This window comes from Aotus nancymaae, unplaced genomic scaffold, assembly GCF_030222135.1.
Source record: "Aotus nancymaae isolate 86718 unplaced genomic scaffold, 86718_ANA_hifiasm-v0.15.2.pri h1tg000043l, whole genome shotgun sequence".
NCBI lineage: Eukaryota > Metazoa > Chordata > Mammalia > Primates > Aotidae > Aotus > Aotus nancymaae.
The window spans coordinates 11,363,700-11,380,835 of record NW_026988457.1 but is presented as its reverse complement, the minus strand read 5'-3'; the positions used below and the strand labels follow the sequence as shown (position 1 = coordinate 11,380,835).

The 17,136-nt window shown below is 40.8% G+C and overlaps 2 protein-coding genes across 4 annotated transcripts in view; both read left to right on the top strand.

Annotated features, from left to right (window-relative positions):
* Window positions 1-4,013: 4,013 nt before the first annotated feature.
* Window positions 4,014-17,136, top strand: part of STOML3 (stomatin like 3) — a 31,052-nt gene continuing 17,929 nt past the window's right edge. For all 3 annotated transcript variants that reach the window (XM_012469859.3, XM_012469857.3, XM_012469856.2), the window contains exon 1: window positions 4,014-4,180. In XM_012469859.3, the coding sequence (XP_012325282.1) occupies window positions 4,124-4,180 (57 nt within the window). In that variant the 5' untranslated portion in view covers window positions 4,014-4,123. The remainder of the gene's footprint in view (window positions 4,181-17,136) is intronic.
* On the top strand, window positions 16,315-17,091 carry LOC105729195 (pre-mRNA-splicing regulator WTAP-like). Its single transcript, XM_064361802.1, has one exon. It carries the CDS (start codon window positions 16,370-16,372, stop codon window positions 16,823-16,825), a length of 456 nt encoding a protein of 151 aa, XP_064217872.1. The 5' UTR covers window positions 16,315-16,369; the 3' UTR covers window positions 16,826-17,091.

The following is a 17,136-nucleotide window of genomic DNA, read 5'->3' as shown; positions in this document are numbered from 1 at the left end:
CCCTGCTGTAATCCCAGAACTTTGGGAGGCTGAGTTGTGCAGATCACTTGAGGCCTGGAGTTTGAGACAAGCCTGGGCAACATGAAAACTTCATCTCTACTAAAGACACAAAACTTAGCTGGGCATGGTGGTGCATGCCCGTAATCCCAGCTGTTTCGGAGGCTGAGGCATGAGAGAATTGCTTGAACCGTGGGGGCGGAGGTTGAAGTGAGTCTGATTGCCTGGATGACAGAGCAAGACTCCATCTCAAAAAAAAAAAAAACTCTCATCATCTCAGTACTTTTACTAGTGCAGAAATTGATAGAGTAAAAGTGTAGAAACACTGAAAAATCTTCATCCAGAGTATCTTCCAGAAATGCCCCTATCCTCCTTTCATCCTCTGGGTTTACTAATTTATATTTTACAGACAAAGAAGGAGGAAACTCGAAAATGAGCTTGGGTTTCATTTCCAGAAACCCTGCTGTGGGGATTCAGTTTGTCGTAGGTGCTCATTGCTTGCTGACCCTTCTTGCTTTCTAGGCTGAGACATTTGAAACTTTCTGTAGGAAGAAGAAAAACAGTTGCTTAGTCATCTTCCAAAGGGATGGACCGTAAGCAAGCACTCTTGAGGCTCTTTGTAGCGGCTCCCAGGGAATAATTATTGTTTCTGTTGTTTTGAACCTTGCATCTCAGTGACTGGCAGTTCTAGCATAAGTGGTACTTGGCTAATATTAAGAGAAAGTCTATTTAGAAATAAGTTAAACCAGCACCTCCAGAACACTTTGCCGCATGGCTATGGAGAAGCATCTGATTCAAAGGGAAAGGGGCTTTTCGTTCTAGGCAAAGATTATCTTTGGCTTAGGTCTGGAGAAATGATGGAAACAGGAAGTTTTTCTGTTGCTCTTTCCATGAGAGAGCGTTCTCATGGAAAGAGCAACAATTTTAGTTACAAAGTAACGATGACGTGGTGATAAAATAAAGGCCAGGAAGAAACAGGATGGAAATTACCATTAACAATACAGACTAGGAAATGAGCCTTGAGTTTTCAAGTTTATAGCAAATCAACGTAGCACTAGATCAGGGAGAGAAGAGAGTTTATAAATGTATTGACATACCAAATCAATCTCTATCTGTCTTCCTTTCACTTGAAATTAGGGGAAAAGGGAGACATTGTAAAAATTAACCCAATATTGCCATTGTAGAGAAAAGTTAACTGAGTCCTGAGAAACACAGCTCAGCTTCCATTCATGGTAATAATAGTTACCATTTATTAATGTTAGTCATTATTCTGAATATTTTACTTGTAATTTTCATAAGATTCTCATATAGGCAACGCTGTTTGGTAAATATTATGTTACCATCCCCATTTTACAGATGAGTAAAATGAAACACAGAGGTTAAATAGCTCACCCAATGTCACACACTGGTTCACGACAGAGCAAGGTTTTCTGTATATCCAGACAGTATGAGCCCAGAGCCTTCTTTCCTGCCAGGTGTGCCTCTGGCAACATTTCTACTTGGAACTGCAGTGAGGCTGTTTAAGGGAGATGCAGAGAGCAGACAGTTGCTGACTCTGTGCACACATCATGCATATCTGTTTAATCTGTGTTCTGCTCTTCCTAAATTTCTAGTAGTCTATATTAATCACTGCAATTACAAATTGTGGATGACAGCCATAGTGGTTATTCCCACAATTTGAGTTTGTGGAGAAGGCAATTAAGATTACCAAGTAGTTGGTATAAGTAACCCCCAATCTGGAAAATGTGTTACTTTATTTATTTATTTTTTTGAGTTGGGGTCATGTGGTGTTACCCAGGATGGAGTGCAGTGGCGCCATCTTGGCTCACTACAACCTCTGCCTCCCAGGCTCAATCAATCTTCCCACTTCAGCCTCCAGTGTAGCTAGGACTATAGGTGCACGCCACCATGCCTGGCTAATTTTTGTAGAGATGGGCTTTTACCATGTTGCCCAGGCTGGAATCTGAGACAGGAAAAAGGAACTTACCCACAAAGTTCTCTTTATGCTGCTTCTCAGGTGAAGACACCCCAGAATCTGTCTCATTCTCGAGAAGCTTTTATTCTTGTTCTCGAGAACACTTTTTTTTATTTTCGAGACAGAGTCTCACTGTGTCACCAGGTGCCAGGCTGGAGTGCAGTGGCACAATCTCAACTCACTGCATCCTCTGCCTCCTGGGTTCAAGCAATTCTCCTGCCTCAGCCTCCCGAGTAGCTGGGACTACAGGCGCACACCACCACACCCAGCTATTTTTTTTTTTTTTTTTTTTTTGTATTTTTAGTAGAGATGGGGTTTCACCATGTTGGCCAGGATGGTCTCGGTCTCTTGACCTCATGATCTGCCCACCTCAGCCTCCCAAAGTGCTGGGATTACAGGCTTGAGCCTCTTGAGAACATTTTAAAGTTGAAGTTGCTAAGAAGAAAATAACCAGGTGGTTGGAAGAAGGAAAACTAGAAAAGACAAGACGGCCAGGGAGAGATTTGAATTTTTTTCTATTTTTTTGTTTTCACAATATAATATAATAAATGCCACACAATAAATATAATAGCATACAAAAGAAAAACAAGATGTATTTGGGATATTGATATGAGAGAAATGAATATCAGAAAATTAGAAAATTGGTGTTCTCAGTATTGGAATACCCACAAAATTGTCCTTGGTTCTAGGTGGTATGATGAAAGAAGGAATCCTAATACAGGATCCCGAGGATCTGGATTTGAGAAAGGGCTTTGCCATTTGAGAGCTGTTTTCATTTGTGAATTATTTATTCATTCATTCAGCAAGTATTGTTGACTATCAACCATGTGCCCACATGTTCTAATTGTTGCAGATGCAATGGGAAATGTTAGACCAAGTCACTCTCCTCATGGAAATGTTTGTGAAGGGACAAACAGTAAATATTTTAGGCCTTACAGCTTGTATGGTCTGTGTCACAACTACTCAAATCCACAGGTTTAGTGCAAAAGTGACCGTAGACAATTCAAAAATGAAAGAGCTGGGCGTGGTGGCTCATGTCTGCAATCCTGGCAGTTTGGGAGGCCAAGGCTGAAGGACCACTTGAGCCCAGGAGTTTGAGGCCAGCCTGGGCAACATAGCTAGACCCCATTTCTACAGAAAAAAAAAATTAAAAATTAGCCAAATGTGATGGTGTGCACCTGTAGTCCCAGCTATTGGGGAGGCTGGGGCAGGAAGATTGCTTGGACCCTGCAGGTCGAGGTTGCAGTGAGCTGTGATTGTGCCACTGCACTCCAGCCTGGGCAACAGAGTGAAATCCTATCTCAAAAAAATAAATAAATAAAAGGACATGCTGTGTTCCAGTAACACTTTATGTTTTAAAAACAAGTGTTTGATCAAATTTAGCTGGCAAGCTGCAGTTTGTCAATTCTTGGTCTAGAAGAAGAAACAGACACAAGCCAAATAATTATGCGTATGATAACACATGCAAAGATCCATGGTAAGAAGACACGTCAGGCTTTGGAGGGACTGATAGGAGACCAGAGGAGCTGCTTCAGGGAGCGGCACATGAGTGAGGCTGGCAAGGGAGGGAGGGGCAGACCAGCAGGGTCAGGTAGGACACTTAGGAGTTTGGTCTTTACAATACTGACAGTTGGCAGTATTGGATTTATTTTAAGCAGGATGGTGATGTGATCAGATTTGAGTTTCAAAAGATCACTCACTGCGGTGTGTAGAATGAGTTGGGTTAAATGTTCTCATCTGAAACATGAGGATGGATACACTTGCCCTGTGTTTGAAACAGGTCACTGTGTAATCAGTGATCACACAAGATCACACAAGCTTCATAGAAGTGTTTTACGAAATATAAGTGCTATAGAAAAATTACACAGTGATATTTTACAGGATGCAATACCCCTAGATGGTCATATTCTTTCAAGTCTTCTCTGTGAACAAAGGCACTCTGAACTCATAAAATAAATCTTTTTGTTTATGTTACCAGGCTTCCCTCACCAGGGCAACTACTCCTTAGGGAGTTCACTAAAGAGAAGGAATGTCTCTGACTCTCTCATGCTGTCTCCGCTCTCCTCTCCCAAGCACATCTGAGTTGCTGCCTGGACTTCACGCTCAGCTCCAAACTCATGAAAAATTGCCAAGTATAAAAGTTTCTCAAGAATGAGATGGATTCTGGGGTGTCTTCACCTGAGAAGCAGGAAAAAGAGAATTTCGTGGGTAAGTTCCTTTTCCCTGTCTTAGGCTTGTTTTTTATATATATAGCAAAGCAGGAGTTGTAGCATTATAGGGAGGTATAGAGTAAGCATGAGATATATTTGCAGAAATTGGCTTCAATTTCATTTATAGCTCAGGACTTTGAATTCATTGCTTATGCTGATTTCATTTCCTTCTTGAATAGCAGTCTATAACTTGCTTTGTATTTCCTTCAATTTTAGATAGAATTGGTGATTATCTTTGCATTTCTTCTTTTTGTATTAAATAGCAAAGATATGTTGAAGAGGCTGACTTTTCTCCAACTTGAAATATCTTCTGATGATGCTGAGACTAAAAAGAAAAGTTGGTTTGCGCTGCATCATGTTTGATAAATGGAGAGAAGTTGAGAAAAATAAAAGCCTATAGTACCAACTACTATCCTTACTACTAATGACTATTATGTTACAAAGCATTTTGCTTGCGTTATCTTTTAAAATTTTACAATAATCCTGAGGGAGATCCCCTTAGAATCTCATTTTACAAATAAGAAAACTGAGCTTTGGAAAGTTTAAAAACTTGTCCAGAAAGTGATGATGATGATGATGGTGTGCGTATGTGTGTGTGTGTGTGTGTGTGTGTGTGTGATCTAACCTGTACTCTATACCTTATGTTGTCAAAAAAGCCATACTACATGTTAGAAATAGAGAACACATTTGACATTATTAATACATAAAAGAATAAATGATGCTGGGTTCACTGGTACACGCCTGTAATCCCAGCACTGTGGGAGGCCAAGGCAGGTGGGTCACTTGAGCTCAGGAGTTCAAGACCAGCCTGGGCAACATGACAGAACCCCATCTCTACAAAAATTACAAAATTTAGCCAGGCGTGGTGGTGCATGCCTGTGGATAAGTGGGAGGCTGAAGTGGGAGGATCGCTTGAGTCCAGGAAGTTTAGGCTTTAGTGAGCTGAGATTGTATCACTGCACTCCAGCCTGGGTGACAGAGCAAGACCCTGCCTCAAAAAGAAAAAAAAAAAAAAAAGAAGGAAAGTAAGTAAAGAAAGAAAAAGGAAAGAAGTATATATTTAGAGACATTTACCTGAATTGGAAAATAAACTTTTCCCTTGAAATAGGCATGGAAACCCTGATAGGCTTGAAGGCAGTCAGTATCATCTGGAAATGCAAGTGGGAGGTCTCAAGAGTCCCCTTATTTATCTTTCATGAGACACTCAGTTTCCATTTTAATAGGTCAAAACATCAACTGGGTAGATGGCGTGACTGAAGCTGTATCATCAGTGAGATACTTGAAAGTATTCATGAGTTTTCTTCGTTTTGATTCTTTAATGTGAAAAACTGGCACTATCATAGAATGAACAGAAGTGGGGGTCTTATACTTTGCAACATCTGATTTCCTGTGCTTTTATAGTTTCTTAGGAGAGATGCAGTGTGGACCATTCTCTGAGATCTGTGGGCTAAGTTTGCCCTTGCAACTCAGATATATATATATATATGTGTACATATTTATGTGTGTATAACTATAATCTTAATATATATATTAAGGCAATGTTATTCAGCCCTGTAAGCATTATAGACATTTTCCTTCACAAATGGTGAGGAAATTATTTAATATATAAAGAACTGAGCCCTTATCCTTTCCAACAGGAAAGTTATGTGGGAGTGTGCTGCTGGCACACTTTATTTATTTTATTTTTAGAGATGGTATCTTGCTCTGTCACCCAAGCTAGAGTGCAGCGGTGCGATCTCAGCTCACTGCAACCTCACCCTCCTGAGTAGTTGGAACTACAGGCACGTGCCACCATGCCTGGCTAATTTTTGTATTTTTTTTTTTGTGGAAATTGGGTTTCGCCATATTGCCCAGGCTGGCCTTGAACTTTTGGGCTCGAGCGATCCTCCGGCCTCAGCCTCCCAAAGTGCTGGGATTACAGGCATGAGCCACTGTGCCAGACCTGGACCAGCTTTTGAAAGCCGCTTGTGAGCATCTTTTTCTAACTCCAGGCTCATGACACCACAAGGGCAGAATACAATCACCTGGAGGGGTGGGTGATATTTGCACTGTGGAAACGCTATAAATTAAGACTTTCTCCCTTTCCCCAAGAGCCCAATTTTTAGACATTTACTATCACACCACTACTTACTAGCTTTGACCTTCTCTTCTGCCCCCACTTTCTTATTTTTGTTTTGTTTTCTAAGAATTAAAGTGAATTGGAATCTAGATCACAGAAATCTTAGATTCTCTTCTCAAAATGAAAACATGCAAAAGAATCTTCCTGGGGAGCTCCTTAAAATACAGATTCCTAGTTCCTACCTCCAGAAGTTCTGGTACTTAGTCTGTGTCTGTACTGGGTTTAAGATTTTGCATCCAAAGCAGCTCCTGTGAGCTGGTTTAGTTGCCAGACTAAGACAGCATTTTGAGTAGGACTATATTCCTTCTCAGCAATTCTGTGCTTTCCTGAAAAGTGTTCCTTAATGCAAGCTGTGTGCATAGAGAAAAAGGAAAGAGGGAAGATGAATTATAGGGGATGAAAAGATAATGTTTACCCCTCGTATTTTACTTTAGCTTCCATGTTTGATGCTCAAAGTTCTTTATTCTCTAGAGAAAGAACCAGAAAGTTGCTGAAGTTCTATTTTTCTGACTCTATCTTCACAGGATCGGAAGTGAACACAGAAAGGGAGATAGAATTGCTAACACTTATCCCCAAGCTGAAGATAAATGATTGTTCTCATTCCACATACGTTCACTTTTTCCTCTGGGAAGCATCTGGTCTTCCCTGCTCTGATAATACAAAGAACTTTTTTTTTAAGTTGATATGATTATTTATTTTAAATTTTACTTTTCAAAATGGTAAATATAGGCTAGGTGTAGTGGCTCATGCCTGCAATCCCAGCACTTTGGGAGGCTGAGGCAGGCAGATCACCTGAGGTCAGGAGTTTGAGATCAGCCTGACCAACATGGTGAAACCTTGTCTCTACCAAAAATACAAAAATTATCCAGGCATGGGGGTGGGCACCTGTAATCCTCACTAGTGGGAGGCAAGGGAATCACTTGAACCTGGGAGGCAGAGGTTGCAGTGAGATGAGATCATGCCACTGCACTCCAGCCTGGGCAACAGAGTAAGACCCTATTTCAAAAAAAAAAAAAGATAAATATATCAAAAATGAAGAAAACTCAGAGCGATAAAAACCACTTATACCTTCATTATTTAGAAATAGCCACTGGGTGCCAGAGTAAGACTCCATCTCAAAAAAAGAAATAGCCACTGTTAGTATTTTGGTTAATTTTCTTTCAAAACTTTTCAAAGTTTTTTCTATACATATACTTCTATATAATTGTGATTCTACTGTCCCTATAATTTTGCATCTTACTATTTATTTCTTTTAGCATCATACCATAATGATTTTCTCATGCTTTTGTAAACTTTATACACACACACACACACACACACACACACAATATGACATTGTGTAGGTGCATTATAGTTTGCTTAATTTTCCCTCCATTGTTGTATTTTCAGGGTGGTTTTCATTTACCACTGTTATAAGTCACATCGTAATGAGACTTTCGGACATAAATCTCAAGGACAGTGTTTTTATTTGTTGTTGTTGGCAGTGCTGTTATTACAGATGGGGAGGACTGAAAGCACGGGAGTGTGGGGAGAGAGAAGGATGATGCAGGAAAACATTTTTTCTTTATTTTCTTTTTTCTTTTTCTTTTTGAGACAGAGTCTCGCTCTATTTCCCAGGCTGGAGTGCAGTGGCACAATCTCAGCTCATTGCAACCTCTGCTTCCTGGTTTCAAGCGATTCTCCCACCTCAGCCCTCTGAACAGCTGGGATGACAGGTGTGTGCAACCACACCCAGCTAGTTTTTGTATTTTTAGTATAGATGGGGTTTCACCATGTTGGCCAGGCTGGTCTCGGACTCCTGACCTCAGGTAATTCACCCGCCTCGGCCTCTCAGTGTTCTGGGATTATAGGCATGAGCCACCGTGCCTGGCCCTGTTTTCTTCTTGTAATGATGTGCAGATGAGGGTACGTTAAGGCAGAATGTATGGAGAAAAATGCAAGGACATATGGTTATTTCATTAATGACCTTTTTTGAGAGAAAACAGAATCTTGTCTGATGAACCATGATTTCTATACAAGGACTTTCAAACAGATTAGTGAACCTATTATGTTGCTGGACATCATCCTGATCCTGTACTTCAAAGTACTTCGAAGTATGCACTGTATCCATTCAGCATCATCTGTGAATCAGGAGGTGGAGACATAAAAGTAAAATACCTGCTCTCAGAGCACTAAAAATTTACTGGGAATACACAAAAATTTGCTAAAAATTAAAGATCCTAAAAAAAATGTTATGATAGAGGGTGTACCATCATGTGCCCCTTAACAATGAGGATACATTCTGAGAAATATGTTGCCAGGTGATTTTGTCGTTGTAAGAACATCATAGAGTGTACCTATGATGGATGGATACAAACCTCAGTGGTACAGCCTACTACACACTAGGCTATGTGGTCCGGCCTATGGCTCCTAGGCCTGTACAGCATGTCACTGTACTGAATACCGTAGGCAGTTGTAACACTATGGTAAGTATTTGTGTATCTAAACATAGAAAATGTACAGTAAAAACACACCATTATAATCTTACGGGACCACCATTGTATATGTGGTCCATCCTTGACTGAAACATTATTACATGGTGCATGACTGTATTAAAAACTCAAAACAGGAACACCCAAAGGTGAGGGTGACAAAGAAATATCTTCCTGGAAAAAAAGGGGATGTTTCAGCTGAGCCCTGCCATTAGGTGACAGAGAGGAAAATGTGGGATGCAAAAGGGGGCTGAGGAACACAAAGACCTGTGCAAAGGGATGAGATGTGTGAGGACCTGGGTCACTTTCTCTACTGCAGGGGCTATCCGTGTACTGATAGCACATGGCTTGACTCCCTCATCTGGGTCACCTAGACCCATACTGAGAGACCACCAAAAGTCCTGCTACTTGAAAAATCAAGTTATGAATGTGTGAAGAGCCCATGTGTGAAGCCTGGGCTCTGAGCGGCAGCCTTAGGGTTGCTGCTGTGTTGAGGTGATGGCAACGGGATTCAGCATGAGGAAGCTGTGGGGGAGGATGCCTCCAGGGCAAGAAGAGGGACACTCAAGGGGGCTTCGACTGTGTTGGTAACGTGTATATTCTTAAGTTGAATGGTAGGTTTAAGGCATTCAATGCTTTATTTTTATGCCTTGTTGAATATTCACTTTCAAAATAATGCCTTAAGTATTTTTAAGAAAAGAGAGAGAGAGAGAGCAAATGGTAAAAGGGAACTCACAGTAGATAAGGTGTTGTAGCGTTCATGCAATTACTGAGCACAAATCATCCTTCTGGAGTTGAAGTGTAAATCTGCCTGTTTGGAAAACTCTCAGGATTATGGAATTTTGTATTCATAGCACTAGGGCAGATAATAAGACCATCATCCAGCTCTAATTTACTAATTCTTCACCAAAGACTTGATATCTCTATATTTTTTTCAAGGTTCCAAAGGTTATCTGAAGGAGCTTATAATGTCAGTGGCCAGATTAGCCAGTAGAACCCTCAAGGGTCTAGAGTTTTTATTGTATAATCTTGAAATTTTAGTTCTTGCACATATAGAGGAGTAATTGTCTAGATGGATCGGAACAGCCACAGTTGATATTTAGAATCTGATTTGGTAAAAAAAAAAAAGAAGAAGAAGAAAATAAAGTGTAAATTTTCAGTGCAAAAACTATGCTGAACAAAGTTAAATGGCCAAGGAAGACCTTTTTTCAAGGCTGTTGCAATAGAGGAGAGAGGCCAGAATGAGCTCAATTCTACTGAAGCAAGGGGTGGCAGGGTATTTAAAGGTTGGAATGAGATGGTGGAAAAATGCTGGAATCCCGGAGGGGGAGGTCATAAGCCATCTGGGTTTATTAGTATATTTTTTATATCTTTATGACACACAAAAAACTGATGAGACAGGTCTCAATATTTTGGGAGGTTTATTTGTTAAAGTTAAGGATGAGTGCCTAGGAGTCAGGTTTATGCCTTTCTCTGAAGATGATTTTGAGGGCTCTGAATTTAAAGAAGAAAGAGTTGGGTATTGAGAAGTACACAATTTTCATTTAAGAGAGGAGTAGGGGAAATAGTCACTCGTGCCTTTGGCTCAGTGAATCTGCATTTTTATATATGGTAACAGGTGGGAAAATTCAGGGAACATGCATTTTACATAAGATAACAAAGATAAATGGGACAGAAGAGCAATCAGATATGCTTTTGTGCCGGGTGGACAGAGGGGCGATGCGTCTGTAACGATAACCTATCCATTTATATCGCTATGGTGAATTTTAACAGAAATGCTTTCGGGTAAACATCTTGGAGCTCACTAGGAATTTCCTTGTGGGCGAAAATATGAGGGAAGTGTGTAGCTTTTCATCTTGTAACCATCTTATTTAGGAACCAAAACAGGAGGCAGGTTTTTGTGACCCAGTTCCCAGCTTGACTTTTCCCTTTGGCTTAATGAGTTTGTGGTCCCAAGATTTCCTTTCCTTTCACAAGGTAGTTTCTCAGCTAGGAGAAAGGCGCCTGCTGAGGTGAGGCTTCTACTTCCCACAGAAACTGATAGATAAGGCTGCTATTTTCTTTGATGTTTATATTCCAGAGGATAGTTCCCAAGATCTTTAGAAATTTAGTCCTGGGTTGTAAAACTGGCAAGAGGCTTTCGAAAGATTTAAATCTCAAAGAGGCAGAGAAAGAATTTATATAAGCTAGTACAGCCCGTTAATGAAACAAATAAAAAATAAACATATTTAAAAAACAAAGTAAAAAAGAATTTATAATGACAGCTTTGTTTTTTGTCTCTCTCTCTCTGTGTGTGTGTGTGTGTGTGTGTGTGTGTGTGTGTGTGTGTGTTTAAAGAAAATGTACTAAGAAAAGGGAGATCAGGGGCTTAGAGTCAGGAAGAAGCCCATCTAAAGTTCACTCAAGCAAAGGTTAGCTTTAAGGTTTTTTTTTTTTTTTTTTTTGCCCACTATTATATCTCTGAGATTCATCCATATTTTACATACAGCAGTAGTTTTGTCTTTTTTCTTACTGAGTAATATTCCTTTGAATATAAATATACCATGACTTCATTTATCCATTCTGCTGTTAATGGATTTGGGTGAACTTCATGTCTTGGCTTCTGTGAATAAAATGGCAATGAACATCCTCAAACATGGTTTTCACTATCATCAGTACACCTCTAGGAAAACTCTAGGCTATTGCCTGGATGAATAGACATGGCTAATAATTCCTTTAAAAGGGTAATTTTATCTAAGCCTCACAGTTAGCTGTTACCGTCATTACTGTCATGCAACAGAGAAGGGAACCAGGACTTGAGCAGGTTGAGTGACTTGTGAGGTATCATCTAGCCGTGAAGTGGAAGTGTCTGAATTAGAACATGTGGCTGACTGAGGCAGGGCCTGCCTTTTCACCCATGCTCTGCACTGTCTCCTGTCTGCCTACAGTCCGGTTTTACTGAGGGTTTTCCATTCTCTTTTCTTCTTTCTGAGAATGCAGAGCAAACAGTGAAATTTCTCTTCTCCAAACGATCCTGATCTTACATACTCTGGTCTTTATATAAATTATTTTATGGAGGTACAGGTTGAGTATCCCTTATCTGAAATATTGGTGACCAGAAGTGTTTCACATTCCAGACTTTTTTCAGATTTTGAATTATTTGCCTTATACTTGCCAGTTCAACATCCCTAATTTGAAAATCCGAAATCTGAAATACTCCAATGAGGGTTGCCTTTGAGCATGACCTTTGAGCATCATGTCACTGCTTTAAAAGTCTCACATTTTAGAGAATTAAGATTTTAATCTTTCACATTAGGGATGCTCAACCAAACATCTAAGACTTGTACACTATGCTGTATATATACTTGTACACTATATTGTATATGTACAGTGTACAGTGCATGGCCTTTGCAGGGACATGGATGAAACTGGAAACCATCATTCTCAGCAAACGGATACAAGAACAGAAAACCAAACACTGCATGTTCTCACTCATAAGTGGGTGTTTAACCATGAGAACACTTGGACATAGGGAGGGGAGCATCACACACCAAGGCCTGGGGCGTTGGGGGGCTTGAGCAGGAATAGCAGGGGGTGGAGGGATTGGGAAGGGATAGCATTAGGAGAAATACATAATGTAGATGATGGGGTGATGGATGCAGCAAACCACCATGGCACATGTATACCTATGTAACCTGAACGATCTGCACATGCACCCCAGAACTTAAAGTATAATAAGAAAAATTTTTAAAAAGGAAGGTATTGATTAAATATTTTGATGTTGTTGTCACAGCCGCACACAGGGAAGTCGCCACTATTTCACCAGCTGCAGACTTTCTAGAAGTAAGTGCAGCAGAGTAATTAACCTATTAGCACACCTGTTTCTATTGTTTTTGTAACCACCTGAGGGTTTCTTTCTGCCCACTGCATAAAGAAAGACTTCCATGTTATAGTAGAAAAAGAGTTTAATAGCTTGGAACTCTTGGAGGCATGTTTCCTGTTTTATTCTCACACACAGCGTTTGGCATAGAACTGATAATCAGGGCAATTTGTTGGGGGCAACAAAATCCAGGTCTCTACTGGGAAGTAAGCATATGATGATGGCTTTATGGTTATGTGACAACTGTCCAGAGAGTACACACTTTTGTGGATTTGGTTCAAACTGATGATCAAATGTGGTCATCACTTTGTGACCATCAAAGGTGTTGTGCAGCCCCTTTTTCTTCCATCATCCCCTCAGAGCCTTGTATAGCTTGAAGTAGGGTGATTTCTGAAGATCTTTGTATTTAATAACATAATCCCAGCATATCCTTTCAGTCAGAATTGTAATCTTCAAAAACTGTTCTCAGTATCGCACCCTAGTTTTAACTATGGGAGTGAGTGGGGAGAGAGACAGATTTTTCAGGAAAAGTTGCTCCATGTGGTCTCATTCCCAGCTGTGCATGCTCACAAGGCTGAGCTGGGAGCCTGCAGGGAAGGTGACAGCAACACTCACAGCCCCACTTTACTGGGAGCAAATGAGACTCCCAGGCTCCACCAATTCTCCCAGAAGTCATGGCCTGGGTGATTCTAACGCTCCCATGTCAATCTTGGAAGAGTAGTCACATTCTCCTCTCTCGACTCTCTCAGCATGTCTATTACCTAATGGAGCTGAGCCTCTTGCACCCATGAAATGATGCAAGGGCTTGATGGAACTCCAGAGGTGAGCTTGTAGGTCATTCGATTTTCTCTGTGACAAACACTTGCTTGTGCAGCTGGTGTTAAGGCTGTGTCTACTTTGGAAATGCCCAGGTCTTGGCTCCGGGCATTATGCACAGCTGGTGTCCTGTTGGAGTCTCAGCTGCCTGTGTGTGCTATGCTGCTAACGTCCTAGCCCCAGAACACCCCAAGGTTTCTGAATATCAAATATTGCACTGCCAGGAGGGAGGAAAGACACCAAATGTGGCATGAACTGTGCTGTCTTCACAATACTTTTACCAAGACTTTATAAAAGTGCATACTAGGCCAGGCACGGTGGCTCATGCCTGTAATCCCAGCACTTTGGGAGGCCAAGGTGGGTGGATCACAAGGTCAGGAGTTCAAGACCAGCCTGGCCAAGATAGTGAAACCCTGTCTCTACTAAAAATGCAAAAATTAGCCATGCATGGTGGTGGGCACCTATAATTCCAGCTACTTGAGAGGCTGAGGCAGAGAATTGTTTGAACCTGAGAGGCAGAGGTTACGGTGAACTGAGACAGCGTCACTGCACTCCAGCCTGGGCAACAGAGAGAGACTCCATCTCAAAAAAAGAAAAAAAAAGTGCCTGTTAGCCCAGTGAGACATGTGTAAGCACAGTTACTACAGCCTTGCTGTATAGGCAAAATTGCAAATGACCTTAATGATCAATAGGAGAATGGTAAGTAAACTGAGACACAGGTGTGAGAAGGAATAGTATGCAACAATAAAGAAAACGGAGGCAGATGGAAAGATATACACGATATACTAAGTTAAAGTAGAAATGTGGGTACAGTGTAGTGCTATTTATCTCAAAATAAAATTTTCACATCAAAGCCAATATTTTCTAAATGCAGATATATGTATGTAAATACATAGGAGTGGGTCTGTAAAGAGATTACACCAAACTGGTAACTACAGAACTTCTCTAGATAAAAGTGGGACTCAGGAGAGGATGGTTCAGGGAACTTTAGTGGTATTGCTTGAATTTTTTTTCAATGAGAATGTGTATCTATAGGCTGTGTTATTAATACTAAAAAAGCACTAATAAAATGTGACTAAGATTCTATGAGAATGTACATAGTATCTTTCCATCTTGTGTAATGAGAGTCTGATTCACCTCCGTGTGGATCCAAAGCTTTGGAAGGTGATATTTTAGAAATTTAAACTTCAGAGTATTCAGGCAAGCCCTTCTTGTTTAGAATATATATTTATATGTATTTGGAGCCTATAAAAGGCCATTTGTACTCAAAAGTTTTCATATGAAATATGTATCTAAAATTTAGTTATTTTCACCTATCAGAATAACAATTGAGAAGGTTAAAATGATCCAAGGAGAACAGGACATGTTGGAATAGACATATATATGATGTTGGCGAGAGTGGAGGTTGCTACCAACTTTTTGAAGGGCGTTTGTCATCTATCAAAATTGCAAATAGTAGTCCCTTTGACCTAACGCTTCTACTACCAGGGATTTATCCTACACAAATGCACAAAAACATACATTTAAAAACATTCATCAAAGCGTCATTTATAAGAGCAAAAGCTCAGAATTCTAAATATTCACGAATTTGGCTCAGGTCTCAAAAAATGAGTAGCAGTAACATGGGTAACTGAGGATGGATTTGAGGTAGTATTATTTAGGTTTAGTGACTTTCTGCAGTTGGATAGGGAAGAGGTAAGGATGACCTGTCTAACCTGGGCAGTGGGGTGGATGGTGAAGGCATTAACTGAGATAGACAGTATATGGCGTTTCTAGGAAGAGCTGGCTGGGATATCTAGTCTAGTGCTTGTGTATGGAGAGCATAAATTAGCTGGGGGAGATCCCAGGGATGAAAATGGGGGTGGTTGTCAAGGAGAAGGGAATAAGGAGGAACAAGGATTTAAAAGGAGGTAAAAATGGGCTAGGTATTGTGGCTTTTGCCTGTATTCCCAGCACTTTGGGAGGCCAAGGTGGGTGGATCACCTGAGGTAAGGAGTTTGACACCAGCCTGGCCAACATGGTGAAACACCACCTCTACTAAAAATACAAAAATTAGCTGGGTGCAGTTGTGTATGTCTGTAATCCCAACTACTCAGGAGGCTGAGGCAGGAGAATCACTTGAACCTGGGAGGTGGAGGTTGCAGTGAGCCGAGATCATGCCACTGAACTCCAATCTGGGAGACAGAATGAGACTCTGTCTCAAAAAAATAATAAATAAATAAATAAAGATAAAAGGAGGTAAAATGGTGACCATAAAGAATTCTAAATTAAAAGTGTCAGCCAGACCTGCTTATGTTACAAACAATTACGTAACTTCAGAATTTACATAATTGATATGATTAAAGCCACAAAGTTTTAGGTGGTTGAAGTAGGATTTTAACTCAGTCTCATCTTATTGCAAAGCAATATTCATTAAGCCAAAATGCACCCACTATCATAATGTGTGATTAGCAAGAAGAGATTTTATGTGATGAGCCAATGTAACAAAATGTTTATGAAAAGTTAGAAATGGCAAATACCAACATCTGACAACAAGCCCTTGGAATACGTATGCATCTGAAAATGGGAATAATAGTAGTATTATGTGTTTAAAACTGCAGATGTTAGTGTATGCCTGGGAGCCACATAAAAATAATCTTACTTAATCCTCATCAAATTCTGTAAGGTGGGTAACTTCTAGCACCGTTCTACAGAAAAAGAAATGGAAACCCAGAGACTGAGTGGCCTTCTATACTAATGCCTTAGAATTGGTAAGAGACAGAGCTCACATAAAAACTTTTGCCTCGAAATAAAGGGGAGCGTTGGGGTTGTGGCGGGACTAGCAGCACGGCGGCCAGGGGCCCGGGCGGTGGGGCGAGCAGTGCGGCCTCGGCCTGCGCGACTGGCGGTGCCGGCGCGGCTTCCATCAGGAGGGGATTCAAGATGACCAACGAAGAACCTCTTCCCAAAAAGGTTCGACTGAGTGAAACAGACTTCAAAGTTATGGCAGGAGATGAGTTAATTCTAAGATGGAAACAATATGAAGCATATGTACAAGCTTTGGAGGGCAAGTACACAGATCTTAACTCTAATGATGAAACTGGCCTAAGAGAGTCTGAAGAAAAACTAAAGCCACAGCAGCAGGAGTCTGCACGCAGGAAAAACATCCTTGCAATGCGACCAGCAACCAAGGAACAAGAGATGCAAGAGCGTACTGCTCAAATCCAGTACCTCGAGCAAGTCCAGCAGCCGAGCGTTGCCCAGCTGAGATCAACCATGGTAGACCCAGAGGCCAGCTTGTTTTTCCTAAAAATGAAAGGTGAACTGGAACAGACTAAAGACAAACCGGAACAAGCCCAAAATGAACTGAGTGCCTGGAAGTTTACGCCTGATAGGTAAACAAATCATACTCCCCAGTCAAGACTTCCCTGACAGTCCTACTATGAGAAAGCTGTGGTGGGACAGCCAAGTACTCGTGTCCATACCAAGACTCAGACTTTTTGAGCCAAAAAAAAAAAAAAAAAGCCACATTCTTAAACTGCCCAGCTTGTAATGGTTAATGTAAAATTACCAGATGAACCTTGTGTTTCAGCTTTTTCTCTTCCCCTTCCCCTTGCTTCAGAGGCCTGATGCCGTCGGAATATTCCGAATAAGTGGCCATCTCCGAAAAATTCCCCTTCTAGAACATGTAGACACTTGAGAAATGTTTC